This window comes from Geotrypetes seraphini, chromosome 2, assembly GCF_902459505.1.
Source record: "Geotrypetes seraphini chromosome 2, aGeoSer1.1, whole genome shotgun sequence".
In the NCBI taxonomy this organism is placed as follows: domain Eukaryota; kingdom Metazoa; phylum Chordata; class Amphibia; order Gymnophiona; family Dermophiidae; genus Geotrypetes; species Geotrypetes seraphini.
Window position 1 is genome coordinate 177,620,259 of NC_047085.1, and position 24,694 is coordinate 177,644,952.

The 24,694-nt window shown below is 41.0% G+C and overlaps 1 protein-coding gene across 1 annotated transcript in view; it reads left to right on the top strand.

Moving 5' to 3' along the window:
* Positions 1-19,403, top strand: part of LOC117356032 (1,25-dihydroxyvitamin D(3) 24-hydroxylase, mitochondrial-like) — a 325,542-nt gene extending 306,139 nt beyond the window's left edge. The window contains exons 10-14 of the mRNA XM_033935282.1: positions 2,427-2,593; positions 2,687-2,765; positions 9,292-9,489; positions 15,693-15,803; positions 16,558-19,403. Of these exons, the coding sequence (XP_033791173.1) occupies positions 2,427-2,593; positions 2,687-2,765; positions 9,292-9,489; positions 15,693-15,803 (555 nt within the window). The 3' untranslated portion in view covers positions 16,558-19,403. The remainder of the gene's footprint in view (positions 1-2,426; positions 2,594-2,686; positions 2,766-9,291; positions 9,490-15,692; positions 15,804-16,557) is intronic.
* Positions 19,404-24,694: the final 5,291 nt, after the last annotated feature.

Sequence of the window (24,694 nt, forward strand, 5' to 3'; positions counted from 1 at the left end):
CCCAGGTAGTGAGGGATCTGCATACCAAGTTTCGTTCAAATCGGTCAAGCCGTTTTTGCGTTGGCAGCTTTTTACATTTTTTCCATTGACATGAATGGGTGAAATCTGATTTTCAGTTTGTAGCTCCGCCCACGTGTGCAGGTGGGCCGCGAGACCCCCAGAACATATCACCCCAGGTAGTGAGGGATCTGCATACCAAGTTTCGTTCAAATCGGTCAAGCCGTTTTTGCGTTGGCAGCTTTTTACATTTTTTCCATTGACATGAATGGGTGAAATCTGATTTTCTATTTGTAGCTCTGCCCACGTGTGCAGGTGGGCCATGAGACCCCCAGAACATATCACCCCAGGTAGTGAGGGATCTGCATACCAAGTTTCGTTGAAATCGGGCAAGCCGTTTTTGCGTTGTCAGCTTTTTACATTTTTTCCATTGACATGAATGGTGAAATCTGATTTTCTGTTTGTAGCTCCGCCCACATGTGCAGGTGGCCGTGAGACCCCCAGAACATATCACCCCAGGTAGTGAGGGATCTGCATACCAAGTCTCGTTCAAATCAGGCAAGCCGTTTTTGCGTTGGCAGCTTTTTACATTTTTTCCATTGACATGAATGGGTGAAATCTGATTTTCTATTTGTAGCTCTGCCCACGTGTGCAGGTGGGCCGCAAGACCCCAGAACATATCACCCCAGGTAGTGAGGGATCTGCATACCAAGTTTCGTTCAAATCGGGCAAGCCGTTTTTGCGTTGGCAGCTTTTTACATTTTTTCCATTGACATGAATGGGTGAAATCTGATTTTCTGTTTGTAGCTCCGCCCACGTGTGGAGGTGGGCCGCGAGACCCCCAGAACATATCACCCCAGGTAGTGAGGGATCTGCATACCAAGTTTCGTTCAAATCGGTCAAGCCGTTTTTGCGTGATCGCGGCACATACACATACACACACATACATACATACACACATACATACCTCCGATTTTATATATATAGATGATCTGGCAGAAGGGTCCTGTGTCCCTAGTGGTTTTTATGTAGATTACTTTATTTATTTTTATGTGGATGATTTTACCTTATGTGGATGATTTTAGTGTACTTTGGGAACTTTGACATTTACAAATAAAGTCCTTTTAAGGAAAATTGTCACTCCACAGAGTTTCTTTTGCTTTCCTCCAAAAGGGGAACTGTACAAGGTTTGAATCATTTGTACGAATCCGGATCCATTGCTTGATACATGAAGGTCCATTCCACACGATCAAAGGCCTTCTCTGCATTCAAGGATACAGAGAAAGCCGTATCTTCCATGGCTTTTGTTAAATTTAACATGTGGAAAGCCAGTCTGGTGTTGTTTGAAAAATGTCTTTGAGCAACGAACCCCGTTTGGTGCATACCTATAATATAAGGGAGAGCCTTGGCCAAGCATAAAGCCAATAACTTGGCCAGAAGTTTTCCATCTACATTAATCAAAGAAATAGGCCTATAATTTGAAACCAACATGGAATCTTTATTTGGCTTTGGTAAAACAATTGTTAAAAATTCTGCCATAGTACCAGTAATACAACCTTCAATTAGTTGAGCCTGATATAAATTTAATAAAAGAGGCAATAGGGTAACTTGGAATGATTTATAAAACTCTAGAGTGAAACCATCACCACATGGAGCGGATCCAACTCTAAGGGACTTCAACGCTGCTTGTAGTTCTTTCAGTGATATAGGCACCTCAAGATTTCCTACAGAAAATGGGGGTCTGCAACCATAGCCCTAAATGTACTAAAGGCTCCTTTTACAAAGGTGCGCTAGCATTTTTAGCGCACGCACCGGATTAATGCACGCTATAGTGTGCGCTACCCGAAAAACTACTGCCTGCTCAAGAGGAGGCGGTAACGGCTAGCACACGGCATTTTAGCGTGCGCTATTCCACACATTAAGACCCTAATGCACCTTTGTAAAAGGAGCCCTAAATGGCTTTATTGCATTACCACACATAACATACCTTACCATATGTTATTTACTATACATCCTATTTTACCTTCCCCCACCCCCTTTTTACAAAATCATAGCACAATTTTTAGTGCTGGGAGTGGTGGTAACAGCTCTGACACGCCCAGAAATTCTATGAGTATCGGAGCTGTTGCTGCCATGGCTAGCGCTAAAAACCGCGCTACAGTTTTGTAAAAGGCAGAGTTAGATAATGGAACCTATTTGCTAATAACATAAGCTATTATCACTTCTGCTTACTAATATAGCACACTTGTTTAGTAATTTAAGCCCATAGTTTATTCATGTGCTTACACAATAATATTTTTTTCCTGCTACTATGAGTTATATGCATAATCTTTTATTGAATAGGACAATCTGTGCTTAGTTAATTTCATTTAAATATATTAAGCTTAAATAATGATTATAAAGGTGCTTTAACATGCTTTCTTTATCAGACCGCAAATGCATTAATGTGGGCCATCTTCAATCTTTCACAAAACTCCAATGTACAAGAGAAGCTTTATGAAGAAATTCAGAATACTTTGCTACCAGGAGAACATCCGACTGCACAGTCCTTGAAAAAGATGCCATATCTCAAGTCATGTTTGAAGGAATCGCTGAGGTAATTTTCATTCAGCTGGAAATGTATGTCAGGCCTTTAAACTGTACAATAAAGATATGCTTGTTTGAATCAAATAATTCCATGTTTCCCTAGGCTGACCCCTACTGTTCCATTCACAAGTAGAACAATGGAAGAAGACACCAGCGTGGGAGGATTTCTTCTTCCTCAGGGTGTAAGTCATACTGCTCTTTCCCAAAGTTATTATGTTTATTGCACTACAAAGGTATCCTTTGACCAACCTGTGGTAAGCATTAGCTTAGTGCAGTTTAAAAAGGTTTTCGTGGGACATGCTCAGTTACAATAATTTGTGGGTTAGCATATGCACCCTATGTGCTAAATAATTGTTTTATTTCTACTATGGCAGTGGTGTATCTGGGGGCAGAGAGTGGACATTTCTGTGGTAATTAGCACAGCTACTTTGCTACATGCTAACTGGTTAACATGTGATTAGCATGTGAGCCCTTAGGGCCCGGTTTTATATATGCCATCGAAAAATTAGGCACTAATTAGTGTGGTAATAAGTACAATTTTATAAAAGTTAGGTGCACTTTATAGAATCACGCTTAGCGCTACCTAAGCGATCTTAGATATCACCAAGCATCCTAACTTTTAGGTGTACTGCATTTATGCCAGGATTTTCTTGGCCTAAATATCTACATCTAAGTTAGGCGTCTATCGGTGCCTAAGTCCAAAATAGGTGCCTAAAAAAAAGCACAACCATGATCCACTCCCTAACTGCAGTAAAAATCATTTTCAACACAAAAAAAATATGATCATGTCTCCCCCCTCCTTTTACATAAGGCACACTGAACAAAGAATTAGTTACAAAATCCTTCTCTTAACTTTCAAAACCCATTTTAAGTAACCATCCTGAATTTATTGACAAACTTCTCATTCCTTATAACCCCACCAGATCTCTTCGTTCTACAGCCCAAAACCTTCTAAATATTCCATCTTTAAAATATATCAACATCTTGAGATCAAATATATTTTCAGTTACTGCACCCTCCCTTTGGAACTCCATTCCCAGTTACTTGCGTGAAGAAACTTCTTTAGGTCTTTTCAAGGCAAAGTTGAAAACATTCTTATTCCCAGGGCAGGATTAACCAATAGGCCAAGTAGGCACGTGCCTAGGGCCCGAAATGGTAAGGGGGGCCCGATGATGGAGGGCATCAACATTGTTTTTTCCAAACGTCGATGGGCCCCTCCAGCATCGATCGGCAACGTGGGCTCCACCCCAATCGGCAATGCAGCCCCCTCCCCCCCATCGACTGAAAGTAAGACAAGCAAGCAACACGGGTAAGAAATGCAACGGGAACTGTAATTGTGCAAGCGGTGCTGCTTGCCCAAAGCTTCCTGTTTCTGCCTAGGCGCAGGGTGGGGCGGGGCAGAGGGCCCAGTGTTCTTGTGTGCCTAGGGGCCCTCGATGAATTAATCCTGCCCTGCTTATTCCTCGATGCTTTTGAAATATAATTGCCCTTGTGAGGGCCAAAATAGCACTGTTGCTCACAGTTCAACCCTATTCCCACTATATAACCCCTTCCTACCGACTCCTGCACTGGCTACCAATGGAGGCACGCACGAAGTTCAAGCTGGGATGTCTATGCTTCAAAGTACTATCAGGTCTAGCCCCTAAATACATAACAGACCTCTTCTCATACCCAACCAACAGACATGAGAGAAGATTACACCTGAAATCTCCCCACCAGCCAAAGGATGCAAATATAAGAGATACCATCAACAACTTCTATCCTATCAAGCAGCCTTATGGGGCAAAGACTTAGATAAACTAATTACACACACAAACAACTATGGAGAATTCAGGAAACACCTGAAAACATACCTGTTCACAAAATACCTAGGCAACGAACAAGGACAATAACCCCCCTCGTAATCACTCCCCAAATCTGTTCTTGTAAACTGTTAACCCCAATCACTAACTTCCAACCCTGTGCAAACCGCAAGGTACTTCACGACCCTGCAATACATAACTGTTGTTATTATCATTAATGCTGTTACTATCAGATGTACATTGCAATATTCATTGCTGTAAACCGCCTAGAAGTCGCAAGATTGTTGGCGGTATATAAGAATAAAGTTATTATTATTATTATTATTATTATTATTCGTTTCTTTTCTTGACATATTTCAGTTCTGTCCTCTTCCCTCCTGTTTTCGGTACATCTGGTGTAAATCTTTTGTCTTTACTAATCAGTCACCTACAATGATATGTAAATTTGTTTTATCCTTATTTAGGTTTGTTGTATGTTATAAAAGTTTTTTTTAACATACACTGCTTTGAAATGTGATTAAGCAGTATAAGAAATTTTAAATAAAACTTGAAACTATGTCTACTTTGCGGTAAACATCTAAGTTAGGCATCTAACATCCAATTAAATACAATTTATGTCAAGTATAAGATGCTAATTATCAATTATTGACAATGATTAAGTCTATTAAACAATTAAGTTAGGCACGCACATCAACTAGCTGTGCTAAGGTAGATGCCTAACTTTAGGTGCTATTTATAAAAAATTCCCAGTTACTGCCTATAAAATAGGTGGTGGTAAGGGCTCACATGGTAATCTTATTTAATGGCTACACACTAATGACCACTCTAGCGCATAGCCAATAACATTAAACTATGAAGCGTGGCCATTTGTACTGATTCACTAAAAATGGCCTTAGTACTTGCATAGGAACACAGTAAGGTCACTTTTTATTGCTACTATATAAATGAACCCAAAGGAAGCTAATGTTTTTACACAATTGGTCAGGTTTTCAGGATATCTCCAATATCTATAGGCTTGTATAAAGTAATATGGTTGCCATTTTAGTCTACTTTAAAGGTAATAAATAGAAAGGCCTGGATTCTCTAAATTGTGCCATTGTCGGCGGCCACCTTAAAAGCAGCTGCCGATAGCGTGTCAATCACGTGACAGCACCATTTAGAGAATCACACCTCTGGCAAAGGTGGGCGCCAGAAATGTTGGCCAGGGTTTTCAAGGCCTACATTTCTGATGCCTACTTTTGATATTAATCGCACCTAATGCCAGTGTTAGGCACCAGTAGGCACCTCCAGAGGCGTGATTCCAGTGCTATTTATAGAATATGGGCCAAAATGTATAAAAAAAAGATTATACCATTTTATCATTCTAACAATACATTTTTTATTAGCTTTCAACGACTAGAACCGTAATCCTCCATTGCATGCAAATCTTCCCATAAATGTCCACTGTGGCTATCTTGAAAACTTGACTAGGTAGGGGTCCTCCAGGACAGGTTAGGGAACCCCTGCTCTAAATTATATTTCAGGTTAAATATGTTGCTCTTGTGTTGAATACCACATATGATTTCTGCTTCTTGCTAGTTTTCTGTGTAAAATGTACTATAAAGTTTATCATGAAAGAGCATTCCACACAGTAAAATAATTGAAATAGTGAAGTACTTTGGTAAGTTCTTAAAATGATATATTGTCAGTAATGCAGAGGAAAATAGAAATATGTGAATGACTTATAAAACTAATCTGTAAAACATGGAATAATAGAAAAGGAAAACTGAAATCTTGTTTTTGAACTACAAATAGCGCAATTGACTTGTAAATATGCAGGAAGCCAGAGACCCATGAAGAAACAGAAGTAGAAAATCCAATTTCTTTTATTTACAATGAAGAAATTGAAATTAAGTATAAAGATAACATTTTTTCTTGATTTCCACTATTGACACAATCAAACATTTATTATCACAAATCAGTTAGGCCCCATACTCATTTTAGATATATTACATATGTATTAGCATAGATTATATGTCTAAAATATTATATGTCTAGTACTTTAAAAATCTCAAGATATATAATTACTTTTGAGCTTCTGCAGTCAATAAACTAGGGGTGTGCAGACAAAATAATTATTGGCCGTCCATTCCTGCCTGTAAAGCCTGCATGTAGAGAGATTTCATAAAATTGTGCTACACAACCATGAGTAAAAACATAGGACAAGCTTATTATTGCTTGGTCTATGTGTAGGCATTCCTGGAGGCAGCAAAGTTAATGTTGTAATGAACATGCATTTTAATAAAATATGTTTGTACACATTCATAGAAGGTAATACAAGGACAAGATGCCTAGGATAATGCTCATACCTAAATGTTAACAAAGAATACATATACATTATAGAATACTATAAATTATGGACATATTTCTGCATTTTTTTCCATTTTCTTCCATACTGAATCTGTGTGCATGTTCACCAGCAAAGCATGTGCCATCAAAACGCAGTACATACTTTTCAACTAGTCACTGTTTTATAAGAGGACATTTATGTACATCATTGACTTCCTGTTGCCTAAAATTAGATGTCTCTTTATATGAGAGTACATGCTCACATTTGCACCTTTTTTGAAACAGATATAAATTTGCAAATAGGCATTTGCCATTGTTAGGGCTGGTTCTGGAAACCAGCCCATGTTGTATAAAATCACCATCCATATGTGTTAAAGTTTAAATTAAAATGAGTGGGGAACGAGGGACACAATGCCAAAGTGAACACCCAACACCAATATAATGTTTCTTCATCCATCTACTCACTGACAACAACATACCATTCTCTGACCTTAACCTCCTCCCTGGCTGATATATTTTCAACAATTGCTGAAAATATAATGAAGCAAAATTATACAAAGCCCGATGAAAAATAGAGAATACCTTAAACTCTTAGCAATGCTGACAACCAATGCAAACTCTTCAAAATCAGGGTTATATGATCAATCTTATAGCACCCATGATCAACCTGACTGCAGCATTCAAAACTAACTGCAAAGCTCTACATTTTGATTTATATATCCCTAAATACAAGGCATTACAATAATCTAATCTCGACAATATTATTCCCTGCACAACAGTTTTGAAATCAAAAGAGGATATCATTGGCTTCAAACAATACAGAAGACAAAGTTGGGCAAAACTTGATTGAATGGTTCTTAACACTTGCACACTCGTACTTAATTTTGAATCCAAACTTACCCTAACAAGAGCATTATTTCCACATGGTGATATAGCGTAAACTTAATAGATTTAACACAAAAATATTGTACTTAATAACTCCAATAGCACTATTATAAATACTGTGGATTGACCCACTGATGGTGGTTACTGTAAGCTGAGCTTAGCCAATCAGGGCCTTAGGCTCCTCTCTATGCATCACATGGTTCACCAGAGAGGGGAATGCCCATCATTTTTGACAGACAGGACTGGGAGCTGAAGGGACCGTGCTTCCTTCCAGCTCCCAATGTTTAACAAAGATATGGGGGGTTCGGGGAGTGGAGGGGTTTTCAAGGGAGCATCCGATGGCAGGAGGGAATGGGCATCCCTCCTGCCAATTTTTTTCTTGGGGGGAGAGGGGGGAGGAATTCCCGGTGCTGTGTTTGCCGGAGGAGGGGGCGCATCATCTGTGGTGAAGGACTTTTTTCTTTTTTTTTATGGGACAGATATTTTGCATGTGTAATATATACAAAATATCTGTGCCATTGAAAAAAATGAAAAAACAAACAAACAGTTAACCATTTGGCTTTTTTTTCCAATTGCTAAAAACCCCTTATTTGAAGGGGGAAGAATAGTTTGGCTACTTTGCATGGGGTTTTAGCTAATTTGCGTGGCCAGATCAGAAAATGGGCGAACGAGGGGAAAAACACGTGGTGGGCCATTTTGTGCATTGGGTCGGTAAAAGCGATTGTCGCTAACGCTGGGAAAACAGGTTTAGTGATGATCACTTACTTTAGTACATCTAGCCCTAAGAAGGGACAGGAAACAGATCCAGGTCCTCTCAGCAAGCAGAAAATTTAGTAATAACCTGAGCAAAAAGGCTGACTCATCATGCATTTTTCAAATTTTCTGAGTCGTCTCACTCAGCAACTTGAAATTTAGATTTCTAGCTCCAACTTCACTTTGCTTAATTGTTCTTAGTGTATATATCTATTTATATTAAATGTTATCACCAATTGACTTAGATTTATCCATCTTGGTAGAAAAGGTGAGTGACATCCTTTCTTGTCATCTAAAGCATTCTTCCAAATATCCATTGACAAGTTTAGCACATTTATATTTTACCTCAAGAGTTATGTTAATAAAAGTGGATTCAAAAGCACAAATTAGAAACAATTTGGAGTTGACTCAGATTTGGATGAGCAAGGATGGACTAGTCCAGGATCAACTAATCAGGTCATCGCATGGAGGGTAATTTAATAATAGGTTGCAAGCTTGTAAAGCCAAATAGGCACCTATTTTGAGCCTATCATCTAAACATACATACATAAGTACATAAGGGCTTTTTTTAATATGTTCATAGAACTTGAAAAATTTGGCTAAAATTCTGCCTTTTACATTTACATTCTCCTGTACACAGATGAAGCAGGCACATAGGAGAGTATCCTATAATTATTGTACATGAATTATCCATGACTCCATCCACATTCTGCTCCAATTATGCTTGAAACACATCCACATGTGGGCCACGTAAAATAAAAATCTTCTTGACACCACCATGCATTTATGCACAAAATCCACTGGGTAATTTTATGATGTATTTACACATGTAAACTAGAATTTATGCATGTTATAAAATGAATTCCACACTAGCAATTTCCCAGCTTCTCTGGAGAACTTAACATTCATGCCAATAATTACTTGTCTTGGTTTCATGTAGACTGTTGTAATGATAAACTTTCATGCAATAACCTGGAATGAAGATTTTTATACTGATGCCAAGAAATTTAAACCTGAAAGATGGCTTCAAGATAAACACACATTAAACCCTTTTGCAAGTACTCCATTTGGCATTGGAAGACGAATGTGTGTTGGAAGGCGTCTAGCAGAGCTTCAGCTTCAATTAGCCCTGTGTTGGGTAAGATGCTTTGTACAGTATTAAATGTTGATGTACTTCATTGTTCTTGATTTTAAATTAATAAGTAGTTAAAAATCAATCTTCTTCCATTGTTCCCTCTACATTGTTCCTTCCATTGTTAATATCACTTTTTGCTCCCTTATTAAAACTCATAATCCTATATTAGATTAATTTTTTTATCAAAATGTGTTACGTATCACGATTGGCTAGGTATGACAGGATACTAATCGCATCTTGCTGAGGGCTGACACTGGTTATTCCAAACACTCAGAAAGCAAAGGCTGAAGGATTGACTCTTATTTATACAGAAGACATGACCGAGTTATCTCAGACGTCTGCTAACCCTGCCCTAGGAAATAGGAACATTTCTAGCTTCAAGCCTTATTTGCCCTTGGATAATAAAAGAACAGTGAATAAACATAACCAAGCAGCCCTTTATTTGAACAAGCAGGAAGGAGGGTAGAAACTACAGTGAAAACTAAACTGCAACCAAAAGCTGAGAAACGGGCAGGCAGAGCAACCACGGCTCAGCCAATTAGAGCCCCAGGCACACCTGAGCTTCTCTTTAAACAAGCAGAGAAGCTAAAAGGAGAAGGGTGGTGCCTCACTCACAGGAAACCTAGAGCAGAGGAGAATGCGCAGAAGTTCACTGCCAAGGCTACTCTGCTAAAGGAGCCTGAAGCCAAAAGAATTGCTAACACCACATTGAAGGGGAAAGAACCCAGAGACTTTAATCAGGTTAGAGACTCTAGCCCAGGGGTGGTCCTCGAGGGCCGGAATACAGTCTGGTTTTCAGGATTTCCCCAATGAATATGCATGAGATCTATTTGCATGCACTGCTTTCAATGCATATTTATTGGGGAAATCCTGAAAACCCGACTGGATTCCGGCCCTCGAGGACCAGAGTTGCCCACCCCTGCTCTAGCCAGAATTATGTAGATCAGGAAATGCTATTCTGGGTATGAGAAAATGGAGTCTCTAGGAACTAAGGATATGAAAATATATGATAATGTCTCTGAGGGTTTTAGCTCTGAAGTTGATATGTTGTGGGAATCAAAGCAGGGCTCATAGGAGCCATTATAGCCAAAACCAAATAGTGGTTATAAAGAAATTCCCCAGTGAGTGTAAAAGGAATGAATGTGTGCTAAAATAGTGTAGTGCTTAAGAAGGTTTAAACCCTCATTCAAGGGACTCATTTTGGGAGGGACTGTTACATCTATAAGGGTGGTTAGAGGTCCCTTCTCAATGAACTCCTTAGTTCAATAGGGGGGGGGGAGTTCAGTGTAGTGCTATACACAGCTGGCAGTTGAGGCGTGTGCACTAAGTTTGAGGAAATATAATTGTATAGAAGAGTGACTGAAAAGATTTTCAGTATGTAAAAGTGTGAATGGAATTCCAGATGAGAGCAGGCAGAGGTAAATTAGGCAAGTTTCAAATTTCAAGTGTTATTTCGGTTTGATATACCACTTAAAATGTATCCTAAGCGGTTTACATAAAAACATAATCTAAAAATTAATTTAAAACAGGTAGACTGACATAGAAAATTAAGATAATGAGGGTGGAACATAGGATATAAGAGGAAAACAGCTGGGACTATGTCATTGCTAAAAAAAACAACCCCAAAAACAATAGGGAGAAGGAAAAAACAAAAGGGGGTGCAAATAAATTAAAATCAGAATCCTAATTTACACCCCAAAGGCATCTTTAAAAATAAAGGTTTTGAAGCTTGCTTTAAATTTGGTGATATTAGTTTCATGTCTCATATTTGAAGGGAGGGAGTTTCACAGTGTGGGTGCTATGACTGAAGAGATTGTAGGGAAAGCCTCATAGCTTTGCTCTTACCCCTTTGGGGAGAGAATCCCAAGCCCAAAGCCTGGGCTTTGCTACAAAATCCCTGGCAGTCATAGACCCTGGAAGAAGTGATACAAAGGGCTGCTTTTACTAAGAAGCGTTAGGGCCTTAATGCGCGGAATAGTGCGCGCTAAATTGCCGCATGTGCTAGACCATAACGCCAGCGTTGAGCTGGCGTTATTCTAGAAGCGTTTAGCGTGCGGTAATATTGTGCGTGCGCTAAAAACGCTAGCGCACCTTAGTAAAAGGAGCCCAAAGAGTTTTGCTGAAGATTTTCAGTGGTGGAAGCTGCTTGAAAGCTGGACATTTTGCGACCAAAGAAAACAGATTGTGTTGAAGCACTAGTTTTCCAAAGTGTTTGGTTTTTTTCGCTTGGTGTTTGGAGCATCGAACAGTGTTTGGAGCCCAAAGGAAGGACTAATGTGAACTGGGTATTGTAGCGGAGCCGGTACCTGTGGATCAAGGGGGGCCCGGCCCGCGCTCACAGTTACGCCGCTCTGACGTGCCTCCCCAACTGAGAGAGGTCCTGCTGGTTACTATTCACTGGCTTATCAATAAAGCACAAAGACAGAAAAAAGTAAATTCTGCATTAATCCTCAGTAATACACTTTATTCAGAGAAAAGTGTGATATGTTCTGTCCAATAGTTTGTTCCCAAACACAAAGTCATAAAGCAAATACTTAAATCAGGCACTCCAAATGAAGCGGTCTCCAAAAAGCAAAAGGGACTAACTCAGACCTTTGTTCAGGTAAGGAACATAAACAAAAACCAAAAACTACTTTCATGAAATCAGGAGAACCAAAACCCAACAGTTCTCCTCACTAGCAAACAAAGTTCATTGTCACAGCACAGCTAAATAGTCCAGGTGCTTCAAGCCTTCAGGTATTCTGGCTTCTTCCCCAGCCAACTATACAAGAGCTGGCAGGGGGGAGGGGAGCAAGTGAATTCACCAATTAAGTAATCCGTGAAACAGACTTGCCACTAATGGCCCCACTATCCCAACCTGGATGGATAGTGAATTCTCCCCTTACTTTACTCCCCTCAGGCTTTCACTCAATCCCTGTCAAAATACAGTCAGCTTAACTCCAGCTGACTGAATCACAACAAAAAAAAAACGTTTTTTTTTTTTTTTTTTCTTGCTTAATTCAAGCAGTGCTGGAACTGTCAGCACAAGTCCATCAAAGGGTTGTCCCTTAACAAACCCCCTTTGCTCCAAAGCAGTGCAAACCCCAGCCCCAGTAGGGAAATAAACCACACATTCTCCAGCCCTGCCACTTAACTGATTTCCATAAGGACTTCTTCAGGCAGACTGGAGCTTTCACCAAACTCCATAGGTTCTATCCCGGGTAGCTGGTTGTCCAAAGGGTCTGTGTCAGGCTCCTGCATTTCCCAGTCCCCAGCCTCTGGGGTGCCTTCAGGAGGGGAGATCCTTCCCTGAGCTGGTTCAGGACAGACTGCCTTTCTCCCTCTCAAAGCAGCCTCAAAAGTACCCAGGGGAATCTGACCTGCCCTTGGAGGGGGAGGAGCTTTCTGCCGATTTCCCCTAGCTGTCTTTGGGAGCCTAATCATTCCCTTCAGCTGGGAGAAGCCAGGGGAAGGGAGCTCTCTCTGGGGCTGTTGTGGGTTGTCCCAACTCTCCTCTTCTCCTCCCTGGAGCTCAGCCCCAACTGAATTAAAGGGCAAGCTAGGTTTTTCCTTAGGCTTGGTCACAATCCTATCCCCATGATTTGCCCTCTGGATCACTGGACCAGGCTTGACAATAGCCTGCCCTGGCAAAAGCTGCATTTTAGGGATAGGATTGTGACAGTATGCAATAAAGACATGTGCAATAGCCTTGGGATAACATAACATAAAACAAAAGATAAAACTCACTTCTATACCGCAAATACCGCTAAGTTCTATGCGGTTCACAAAAGATAGAGAATACAGATGAATGCAGCAACAAGAGATCTAATTTCCAAAGATTCAATAAAAAGATGTGTTTTTAAAGCACCGTCAAAACTGTTGGTAAGAGTTAGAAGATGTAAATAAGTAATTCAGATCCTTAGCCCACAAAGCCCCTTCAAAAGACAACAGATGCGCCAGAAATGTTTTGATATTTCTTCTATGTCCCTCACAAAATATGTACTGAAATAATCATGCTAACATATAGAAAAGGTTTTAGCCCACAATCCTAGAAAGTTCAACTACTAAAACTTGAAGTTAACGCTCTGTACAGGCAAGCTACTCAATGGATTTTCCTTTCCTTCTTTAATTTAATTAAATGCTTTTTTAATTCACTGCATAACAGAAATTTATTTATATTATGCATAACAGTAAGTTATTTATGTTTTTATAACAAAAAAAAAACAACCAAATCAGGAAGGACTGGAGTAAATTAGCATAATATTAAACAAAACAAACCTCTAGTAACACAAAAGTACCCTAAAATTCAGAAAAGTGAAAGAAAAAGCCTCAGAAGTTGTGGGGAAAACTTCCCTCTGTAGACTGTGAAGGTCGAGCCAACTCAAACCAACTCTCCTTCAAACTTCTATCATCGGCATAAAAAATCTTCAGTTCCAATGTCACATTAAGGGCTCCTTTTCCAAAAGTGCGCTATGCCGCACGTTAAGGCCCTAACACGCCTTCGTAAAAGGAGCCCTAAGTATTACAAAAAATCTATAGCAATTTGCAAAACTATGGTTTCATAAGAGTGCAATACCGAAAAGGAATGCTTGAAATGCTTATCTGTGCTTCAATATAAGTAAATTCAGATCCCTTACTTGATGGTGGTCATCATTTTGCGGCCCTTATGGGTACTGCATCAGGGGTTATTGTGATGTTCAGATGAATGATCGCTCTCATTACTGTTTCCCCAAGTACAAATTGTTCGCCTAATATTCGGCTTGAAAAAATGGGACCATGTCACCCCTTTCTACCACAAACTTCACTGGCTACCATTTGAATCCAGAGTCCTATTTAAATTCGCCTGTTTTTGCTGCAAAACAGTTTTCGGCATAGCCCCATACTACATCAACCCACACTTCATCCTGAATCACAGAAACAAGAACTCCCGCAGAATCCAGTTATTTGCTTTCCCCTCCCTAAAACTCTGCCATTCCAATAAATTCTTCGACAAAACCCTCGCCTTCCAGGCCGCCAAGCTAAACCCATGGATAACCCAATTAATCCTCGAGGCTCCAACCTACCTCAGCTTTAGAAAACTACTCAAAACACACCTCTTCCAAAGCCACGACACTTAAAGGCCCCCTCCCCAAAGAATTCCCACTACCCCCCTTTTTCTTTCTCCTCGCCCCACCCCCTCCCCCCCTACCCACCTTATCCTTCTCCCCAATGTCATCTTCTACGCTGCCTGCATCCCTGCTCATACTAACACCCAACTCTATGCAATTCTGTTCAATTATTACTTAACTGCACATAACTATGTTTAATCAATGTGAACCGCTTGTAACGATGCATGTAATTATATTCAATCATTGTAAATCTGTTCAACCAATTCTTAACTGCATGTAATCCTTGTTTAACTAATGTGAACCGCCTAGAACTCACTGGGTATGGCGGTATACAAGAATAAAGTTATTATTATTATTATGTTATTGTACCTAGTATACCCAGGATGTACAATCACAGTACAGTATAAAATATTTATAAAAGCAGACTTTTAGTTTGATCTGTATTTAAATTTCATAATCATAATTTGTAATAATTCTGAAGTTTTAAGCTGAAGTTTAAAAAGTAAGCTGTCAAATTGGTTTCTTAAATCAGAAGGCAGAGCACTCCAAAATAGAGCTGAATGATAAGGAAAAGACAAGGAGTGTATGGTTTTACTCTTTGTCGTAGAAACAAATAATTTTAATTGGTTTTGAACATATAAAAGAAGAAGCCATCACATATAATATTTTAAAGTATCCCATCTTAAAACAGAGCAAGGCCAATGTGAACTTTGCAAAAGCAAACTGAATCATAAGTGGTTTTTCTGTGTTTAATTTTTGCTTTGCTTTGGGGTTGTTGTTTTTTAGCAATTTACATAGAGAACATGACTACAGGCAAGTGTGAAAAGAACATAAGACTGGAAATAATTCTGAATTTATGAACCAAATAAAAACCATGCACACACTTTAGTTGTCATAGTCTTATAACTGGATTGACTTGAATGTCCACGCTCAGCCCAGATCTAATATAAAACCTAAAACTTTAAGGAAGCTTCAAAATGGAAATTAATAGATCTGACTTTTAAGCACTCAAATGACTTCAAATCATAAGTCCTGCCAGATAGGCTTTTTTTTGTTGTTGTTTTCTCCTTGTTTAATTTCAATCACTATAATTATTGTTTGGTTTGTGCCCCTATATAGTTAGTACAGAATTTCAAGATTTATGCCATGGACAAAAAAGCAATCAAAGCAATCATCTCTACTGTAATGTTACCAGACAGAAGCATGCCAGTCACATTCATTAAACGTTAGGTGAGTATTCTAGACCTGTGTTTCTCAAGCTCTCTACACTTCTACTTCTGTATTTGCGGTTTCCGTACCTGCGGTTTCACTTATTTGCGATTTTTCAGCCGCTGACTCCACCCCCCAAAAAACATCATCACTAAAGTTTTTTCCTTTTACTTTTCTGTACAGTACCGATAAAAAAAATTATCATTTACCATTACTGTACTGTAACTCTGAAAATCGCTGCTGCCATGCTTTCTCACACAAATTCGCTACTTCCATGTTTCCCAATGTGCACTGAGAAAAACGCTGCTTCCCAGCATCCCTAGGGAGAAATCACTGCTTGCTTGGCTGCCCTGAAATCGCTGGTTGGCTGCCCTGAAATCGTTGGTTGGCTGCCCAGAAATCGCTGCTTGCTTGCCTGCCCAGAAATCACTGGTTGGCTGCCCAGAAAGTTATTTGCGGTCTCAATAGTAAAAACGAAGGCGCTTTCTCAAAACCGCAAATAATATATAAAAAAGTTATTTGCATTTTCTCCATATTCATGTCTATGTTCCGCCCACATCCACCGCGAATATGGAGGGAGAAGTGTATTTTTTTTAATGGTTTCTAATTTTGTATGGATGTCTGTATCGGAATAGGCTATTAACTACACATTTTCTCTCAGTGCTTAGAACGTCCTTAGTTTCAAACCAGACAAACGGGACAAGCCCGAAGGTGTATACCATCTGTATCTTAACCTTCAATCATCGCATTGTAATTATTATTTTGTTGTCTACAGAGTTGAACTCAAGATGTGGAGAGAGGGGAAAGACCAATTTGTCTTTTTGAACGCTGAAGCCTCTGCTGTGTGGGTGTTCTGAAGCAGCCATTGCGAAACGTGTCAAGACCCAGAGATTTATAAGACCCAGAGATTTATAAGACCCAGAAATTTATTCAGACATCTTCTTATACTTCAGATAAGTGTTAGAATTTTTTTTTGAAGAAATTAAAAAAATTTTGGACAGTGCAAATATAAGACAACAAAATAATAATAATTCCAGTGCGATCTTTACAGGTTAATATACAGACGGCATACACCTTCGGGCTTGTCCCGTTTGTCTGGTCTGAAACTAAGGACGTTCTGAGCACTCTTGAAGAGGGAAAATGTATGGTTAATAGTACATAAAGTCAAATAGCCACTTCTATATGTTTTTTGTACTATATGGTTTTTGTATTTGAAGTAGGCTATCAGTTGGTATACTTCCTATTTTTATGGTATCAGAATAGGAACATTCAAATCAGAATATTACAAATAGATGACATCCTCATATATATTTTTAGAACAGGATACGGCCTATTCTATTATATGAGGTGAGATGGATCTATATGTACTGGAAATGTGCAACATGAACATTCACTTTACAAACTTAAATGTCCAATTATGAATGGAGAAAACAAGGGACATGGATCTATGTGGCAGTGTAGAAACATCCATGTTATAATGTGGCCTCGTAGACATTCATACAGAGCAGAGAGGTAGCCTAATGGCTATGGCTATGGGTTGAAAATCAGGGAACTCAGGTTGAAGTCCCACATTGCTGTTTATGATTTATTTTAAATTGTGAACCCTCCAGGAACAGAAAAATACCTAATGTACCCGAATGCACGGTGCTTCTATAGTCTTCAGTCTTGCAGGCGTCTTATATATTCAGTTACAGCAAGGGCTCCTTATACAAAGCTGCGCTAGACGCTAACGTCATTGAGCTAGCGTTAGTTTTTACATGTAGTTTTTACATGTAGGGGGGCAGAGCGTGCTAATCTGCAGCGCGCGCTAAAAATGCTAGTGCACCTTAGTAAAAGGAGCCCTAAGTATTTTTCTTTCCCTGGAGGGATCACAATTTTTTAAAAAAAACATTTTGGCATGCTAATCTATTTGTAATATTAGAAAACAAGAAAGGAGTTGAAATGGGATTTGATCCTGGATCCCTTGGTTTTCAGTTCATTGTACCAACCATTCAGCTATTGTTCACACTTGCAGTCTACTTTTTTTGCACATGTCCATAATACCCAAAGCTGTCATAAAGCCTGGTATCTCTTGCCAGTTTCACATTCAGGGGAAAGGGAAGGGGACAGCAGCAACTGGGGGATTAAGAAGGTGTCGTGACTTTCTTTGTAGGGTTACCAGACGTCTGGATTTTCCCAGACATGTCCTCCTTTTAGAGGACATGTCCGGGCGTCCAGAAGGCTTTTCAAAATCTGGCTCTTTGTCCGGGTTTTGAAAAGCTTCCAGCTAGGAGTGACGTTGGGACGGCATCTACGCATGTACGGATGCAACGCGGTGATGTCATGCGCATGTGTGCATGCGTGTGATGTCATCGTGTCATACCGGCGCATGCGCAGATGCCTTCCCAAGAAGTGAACAGGTTGAGGGGGTGGAGCTGGGTATGGAACAGGGCATGATTTGGGCAGAACTGGGCGGGGCCAGGTGAAAATCTGGTAACTGAGGGATTAAGAAGGTGTCGTGCCTTAATCTCTCCAGTGAACAGCTGCTCAATCAAAACACTTTTTTGTAGGGTTACCAGATGTTCAGATTTCCATGGACATGTCCTCCTTTTAGAGGACATGCCCGGGCGTCCGGATGGCTTTTCAAAACCTGGCACTTTGCCTACCGTGCCTTTGTCAATTTCTGGCATAAACCAGGCTTATTTTAGACGTAGGCATCAGTAGGCACTTCTATGGGTGGGAACTGGTCACCATAATTTGTAGGCACTTGCAAGATTTTAAATGGTTTTAAATGATGGGGTCAGTTATTGCATTGTTTATCACCAATTAAATTAGCTGGGCGTCTACCACCACCTAATATTTGGCACAGCTTTGAGAATTTGGGTCATATTGAATATTTTTAGCACACATAGTGCCAACATATAGGCCTAGTATGAGTGATATCACCTAAATGTTGGCATGCTAATAGACTGCAAGTTGATATTTGCAGCACCCAAATGATGTTATCTTGGCAAAACAGATTTTTAACATTTATCTTGTAGCACCCTTTATAAAATTGTCTTCATAGTGCAAACTCTTATTGGAGAATGAAATTTGTTTGAAACAACTGCCTAACCGTATTGAAAATTTTAGAACATCACATATGAGGGGGTGCTGAAAAGTTTTCAACCTAACCAAGAAGAAAATGACATGGATATGGTTCAATCAATAATCTGAAACAATGCAAAAACTGAATTTCGTTTTAGCAAATTGGCACTTGATGAAATAATATAATACTCTTTTCAGCTACAGTGGCAAAAAAACGCTCAGAATTTAGGAAATTGGTTAGTTGGGCTGAGAACTTTTCACTACCCCCTCGTATTCCTATTTATAACATGGAAGGCTGCTTCCATCATACTTAGAGTATGTTTAATCTATAAAAAGTGTGGTGTGCCCAAATCAAGCTTTCAGAACAACATCCAATCAACTTTAATATCTTTGTGTCTGAACTAGTAACACATTTGTTTTTTTCTTCCCCACAGGGTTATATGAATATGATTAAGAACACTTTTAAGCATCTTTCCACCTTTCCACCTCTCCGTCCCCCACGCTCCTCTCCTTGCCGTATGTGTGCGACCCTTGCCTTCCACTGTACCATTTTTACTTCCCCAGCATGAGGTTGCTGCCTGGGTCTGCGTTGCCACTCTCTCTGATGTCACTTCCGGGACCCGCGCCTAGGAAGTGACATCAAAGGGTGAGCCAACACTGACATGGGCATGTTGCTCACGCCGGAGAAGTTAACAAGGTATGAAAAAAATGAAAGGGGCACCTGTGCAGTGTGGGGGTGGGGAGGTGGGGAAGAGGGCGGGTAAGGGGCACCACTGCCCCGGGCGCCGCTCACCCTTACTATGCCACTGTCACACAGATTCATAAAATTGTGTTGATTGTATTCTTGATGTGTTCTTAGCCACGTTGATATTTGTTCAAAGCTGAAATATAAATGTACTAAATAAATAAACCTCTCTATATATTAACACATTATAACTTTGTATTTTGGTAAAATATGTACATTTGTGTAATGAAGTAGCTGCAATCATTTTTATTAAATATTATTTAACTTTTATGTATTATTTTAACATTGACTTTGGTGTTAATATAATAAATGAAAAGTGCTCTGTGAGCCATTGAATGCTGACATAACTGAATATTGTGATATGACAATAATAAATAAAATATAATTTAAATTGAACAAAAGCTTTGCCCTTATTATTATTTTTTTAATCTAAAATAACTGTGATATTACATAAATATAACATCAATATTAAAGAAGCCAGCCACTTATGCGAGTGGCAGATAACATGGCTGAACTGTCCTAATATGAACCAAATAAAAGCTTATTTACAATTAGGAAGGGTTTGGAATAGTTAAGAGTAGTTGGGAGTGAAAAGGGAGAAGAGTATTAGGTAGTGGAACACGTTGCCAGAGGATGTGGTAAGAGCGGATAGTGTAGCTGGTATTAAGAAATGTTTGGACAAATTCCTGGAGGAAAAGTCCATGGTCTGTTATTGAGAAAGACATAAGGGAAGCCACTGCTTGCCCTGTTAGGTAGCATGGAATATTGCTACTCCTTGAGTTTTGGCTAGATACTAGAGACCTGGATTGAGCGCCGTGAGAACGGGCTACTGGGCTTGATGGACCATTGGTCTGACCCAGTAAGGCTATTCTTATGTTCTTAGTGGAAATGGTGGAAGGTGAGGTGATTGTGTGGGGATTGGACAGATGGGAAAGTGGTAAACGATTTTAGCAATGGGGGATGTGGAGAAATAATGAGAGGAGGCTAAAGTTAAGCAGTACTTATGGTGGGATGGAAAGCATTTGAGTTTGGGAGGGCAGATGTAGAGGGTAGGGGCTAGTATGACACAGTGCTCTAGCCAACCCTTCTCCCATAGGTGGTATTGCTGTGGGATTAGAGTTGGAGAAGGTGGGGATATAGGTTTGGGGTGAGGCTGTAGATGATGGGTGTGGTGGGTAGGAGTTGAGGTCAAAGCTGGCAGAGAAGAGAAGTGCTGCAGGGTAATTGGTCTGAATTTGTGGGCAATGAAGGACTGTTAAGCTGAGACACGTGCATTACAGCTTTGAGAGAATGTGCATGCCCCTATGGCACTGCGGGACATGCATTTAGGGGTGGAGGGAGAACTAATACTTTGTGTAAGTGAAAGAAGTAGCTAGTGCAGTACCATCTAGGTGTGTGGAAGGGAGGGGAGCTGATTTAGGGCTCCTTTTACTAAGCCGCGTTAGGGATTTAATGCATGGAATAGCGCGGGCTAGACCTTAACGCCAGCATTGAGCTGGCGTTAGTTCTAGCCGCGTAGCGCGGATTTAGCGCACACTAAAACGCTGCATGCGCTAAAAACGCTAACGCAGCTTAGTACAAGGAGCCCTTAATGTTGACATTTAAACTGCTGTTGATAAGTTCTGTTGTGCCAAATAAGGCTGTGGCCAATATCATGCCACTAGAAATATGTGTTAGGTGTATTTTTATAGAGTGGAGCAGGTGAGATATGCGAATGTGAAATGTGAGTGCCAATGCTACACTTCTCGTTCGCTCCATTCCATAATCAAACATTAGACAGCAAACTCTGATATGGCACAACAATTGCTGCAACTTTCTCAGCATCTAAGTTACTTAACCCAAACTCTGATCAATTTTGAACATTTATGTCTTCATCTATTCTTTAGCTTCCCACCACAGTAATCCAAGTTTCGTTATTGCCCTAATTATCTTTATATCTTGCTACCCCTTATCCACAGCTACTCTAAGATACTTGGGGCTCCTTTTACGAAGGTGCGCTAGCGTTTTTAGCGTGCACTACAATGCCGCATGCGCTAACCCCGCGCTACACGGAAAATACTAACGCAAGCTCTATGGAGGCGTTAGCGTGTAGCACGTGTGGCAATGTAGCGCGCGCTAAGCGCACGCTAAAACCACTAGCGCACCTTCGTAAAAGGAGCCCTTGGTTACTTGTTTGCTATCTAACCATAATGAGATACTGTCATGAAAGGATGTCTAGCCACTTAGCTTGCAGAACCACCAGACTATGCTACCCACCCTATTCCCATAAAATTTCATGGCTCAAAATCCTAATCTAAATTAAGGGCTCTTTTTACAAAGGTGCGCTAACGTTTTTAACGCACGCACCGGATTAGCGCGTGCTATAGTGCACACTAGCTGAAAATCTGCCTGCTCAAAAGGAGGCGGGAGTGGCTAGCGCGCGTGGCAATTTAGCGCACGCTATTCCGCGCGTTAAGGCTCTAGCGCGGATTTGTAAAAGGAGCCCTAAATGTCAACTAACCCTTCAACATTTCAAATGAAGCCCACATTTGGTAGATGCTGCCCTTTAACTCCCACCAATAGCAGGGTCAGCTTCTACTTATTATTTATTTATTTAAAAATGTATAACCCACATATCCTACAATTCTGAGCGGGTAACAGCGTAACATACATAATAAAATGACTTACAAACATATAACATAACCAAACGAAAACAACAAGACTAAAAGCATCATTAAACAAAAATGTAATAGATCAAACTACACTCTAAAAATACAACTCTCAGCAAGAATACAAAACCATAAGCTAAAACTGCAAAATTATAATGAGAAACTTTGCTCAAATAGCCTAGTTTAACCATTTTTCTGAACTGCAAAATACCAGATGACTACCTTATCTCAAGGGGCAAGATATTCTACCACATTGCCCGTTCCCCCCCCTTGAAACTTACAGAAGGTTCCATGGCTCGTATGCAGTGGCGTACCAAGGGGGGGGCGGGAGGGGCGGTCCGCCCCGGGTACCAAGCCCTGAGGGGGTGCTCCCGGTCCGGTCCAGTTCCTCCCCCTGCGCCGGGTGTCGCGTCTGGAAACAGCCTGCAGCAAGATCGCGATGCCAGAGATCTTTGCCTGCTTCGACTGTTTCCTCCGCCACGGTCCTGCCCCTCCTCTGATGTCAGAGGAGGGGCGGGACCGCGGCGGAGGAAACAGCCGAAGCAGGCAAAGATCTCTGGCATCGCGCGATCTTGTTGCAGGCTGTTTCCCCAGGGCAGTAGCGTACCAAGGGGGGCGAGGGGGAGGTCCATCCCGGGTGCCGCCTTAGGGGGGGGGGGTGCACAGCTGGCCCGGTCCCTATCGCGCTCCTACCCTCCCAGCGAAAGCAGCATCGGCGCCATTATCGAAAAAGGTAATGGCGCCAGGCCTTGGAGCACCAAGGCAGACCGCTTCTCCCCCCTCCCAGCCGAAACCCCGCTGACCATCCTATCTCTCCTCCCCCAAGTGAACCTTTCCGACCCTCCCAGCGAAAGCAGCAAACCTCCCTCCAGTAGCGTCGGCTTTATCCTCCCTCTGCCGCATCACTGATGACGTCATCAGTAACGCGGCAGAGGGAGGAGAAAGCCGCGAAGGAGGTTTGCTGCTCTCGCTGGGAAGGTCGGAAAGGTTCACGGGGGGGGGGGAGATAGGAGGGTCAGCGGGGGTTCGGCTGGGAGGGGGGAGAAGCGGACTGCCTCGGTGCTCCATTACCTTCTTCGGGCAGCAGCAGCGTTTACAATTCGCTGCTGTTGCCGGCTTCAGGCCTTGTTCTCTGCCTGGTCCTGCCTACTTCCAGTTTTCATGAAGACAAGACCCGACAGAGAGGAAGGCCTGAAGCGGGCAACAGCAGTGAATTGTGAATGCTGCTGCTGCCCGATGAAGTTCAGGACATCAGGACATCGGGGAAGGAGCAGGAAGAAATCGGCTGCTGGCTTGAGGGTGAGGGTAGGGAAAGAATCGTGGAAGTGGAGAAATCGGCACGATGGCTTTGTGCGGGCTAGGGGGAGAGAGAAAGAAAGGCAGAAATAAAGAGGGGGTCAAGGGGGAGAGAAAGAAAGGCAGAAAGAAAGAGGAGGGCCAGGGGGAGAGAGAAAGAAAGGCAGAAAGAAAGAGGGGGACCAAGGGGAGAGAAAGAAAGGCAGAAATAAAGAGGGGGGCCAGGAGGAGAGAGAAAGAAAGGCAGAAATAAAGAGGGGAGCCAGGAGGAGAGAGAAAGAAGAAGGACCAGAGACTCATGAAATCACCAGACAAAAAAGTAGGAAAAATGATTTTATTTTCAACTTAGTGATCAAAATGTGTCCGTTTTGAAAATTTATATCTGCTGTCTATATTTTGCACTATGGCCCCCTTTTACTAAACCGCAATAGAGTTTTTTAGCGCAGGGAGCCTATGAGCGTCGAGAGCAGCGTGGGGCATTCAGCGTAGCTCCCTACGCTAAAAACCGCTATCGCAGTTTAGTAAAAAGGGAGGGGGAATATTTGTCTATTTTTGTATAGTTGTTACTGAGGTGACATTGCATAAAGTCATCTGCCTTGACCTCTTTGAAAACCCGCGGAATATAAATGATAATTAACATTTTCTCTGCGTACAGCGTGCTTTGTGTTTTTAAAATTTTATTGTTGGTAGATCATTTTGACTTGGCCACAAAGGTAAGGGGGAGGGAGGGAGGGGAACTGCTGAAAGACATCTAGTAATCCTTGCAGGCTTGACTGCAGGGAATTATTTTTGTAAAATCATGTTTTGTTATGTGACTGGCATTATCTAGACTTTAATTTCTATGAATGAATAGAATGAAAATGATATAAAATTACTTGCTTGTTTTTATGTGCGTGCGCTGAAGGAAAGTGGAGAGAGAGTGGGCTGAGGATGCTGAAGGGAAATGGGGAAGAGAGTGGGGAGAAGACGCTGATTTATAAATTGACAATTGTACAGAATATTGTTTCTTTTTATACTTTAATATAAACAATTCAAGGCTTGTGTGGATGGAATCAGGTGGTTTGCGGGGATGGGGACCGAGCTTACGGGGATTAGTCCAATAAAATGGTATTTTTTTATTTCTCATTATTTGTTTTATTTTTATTTGTTAATTTATA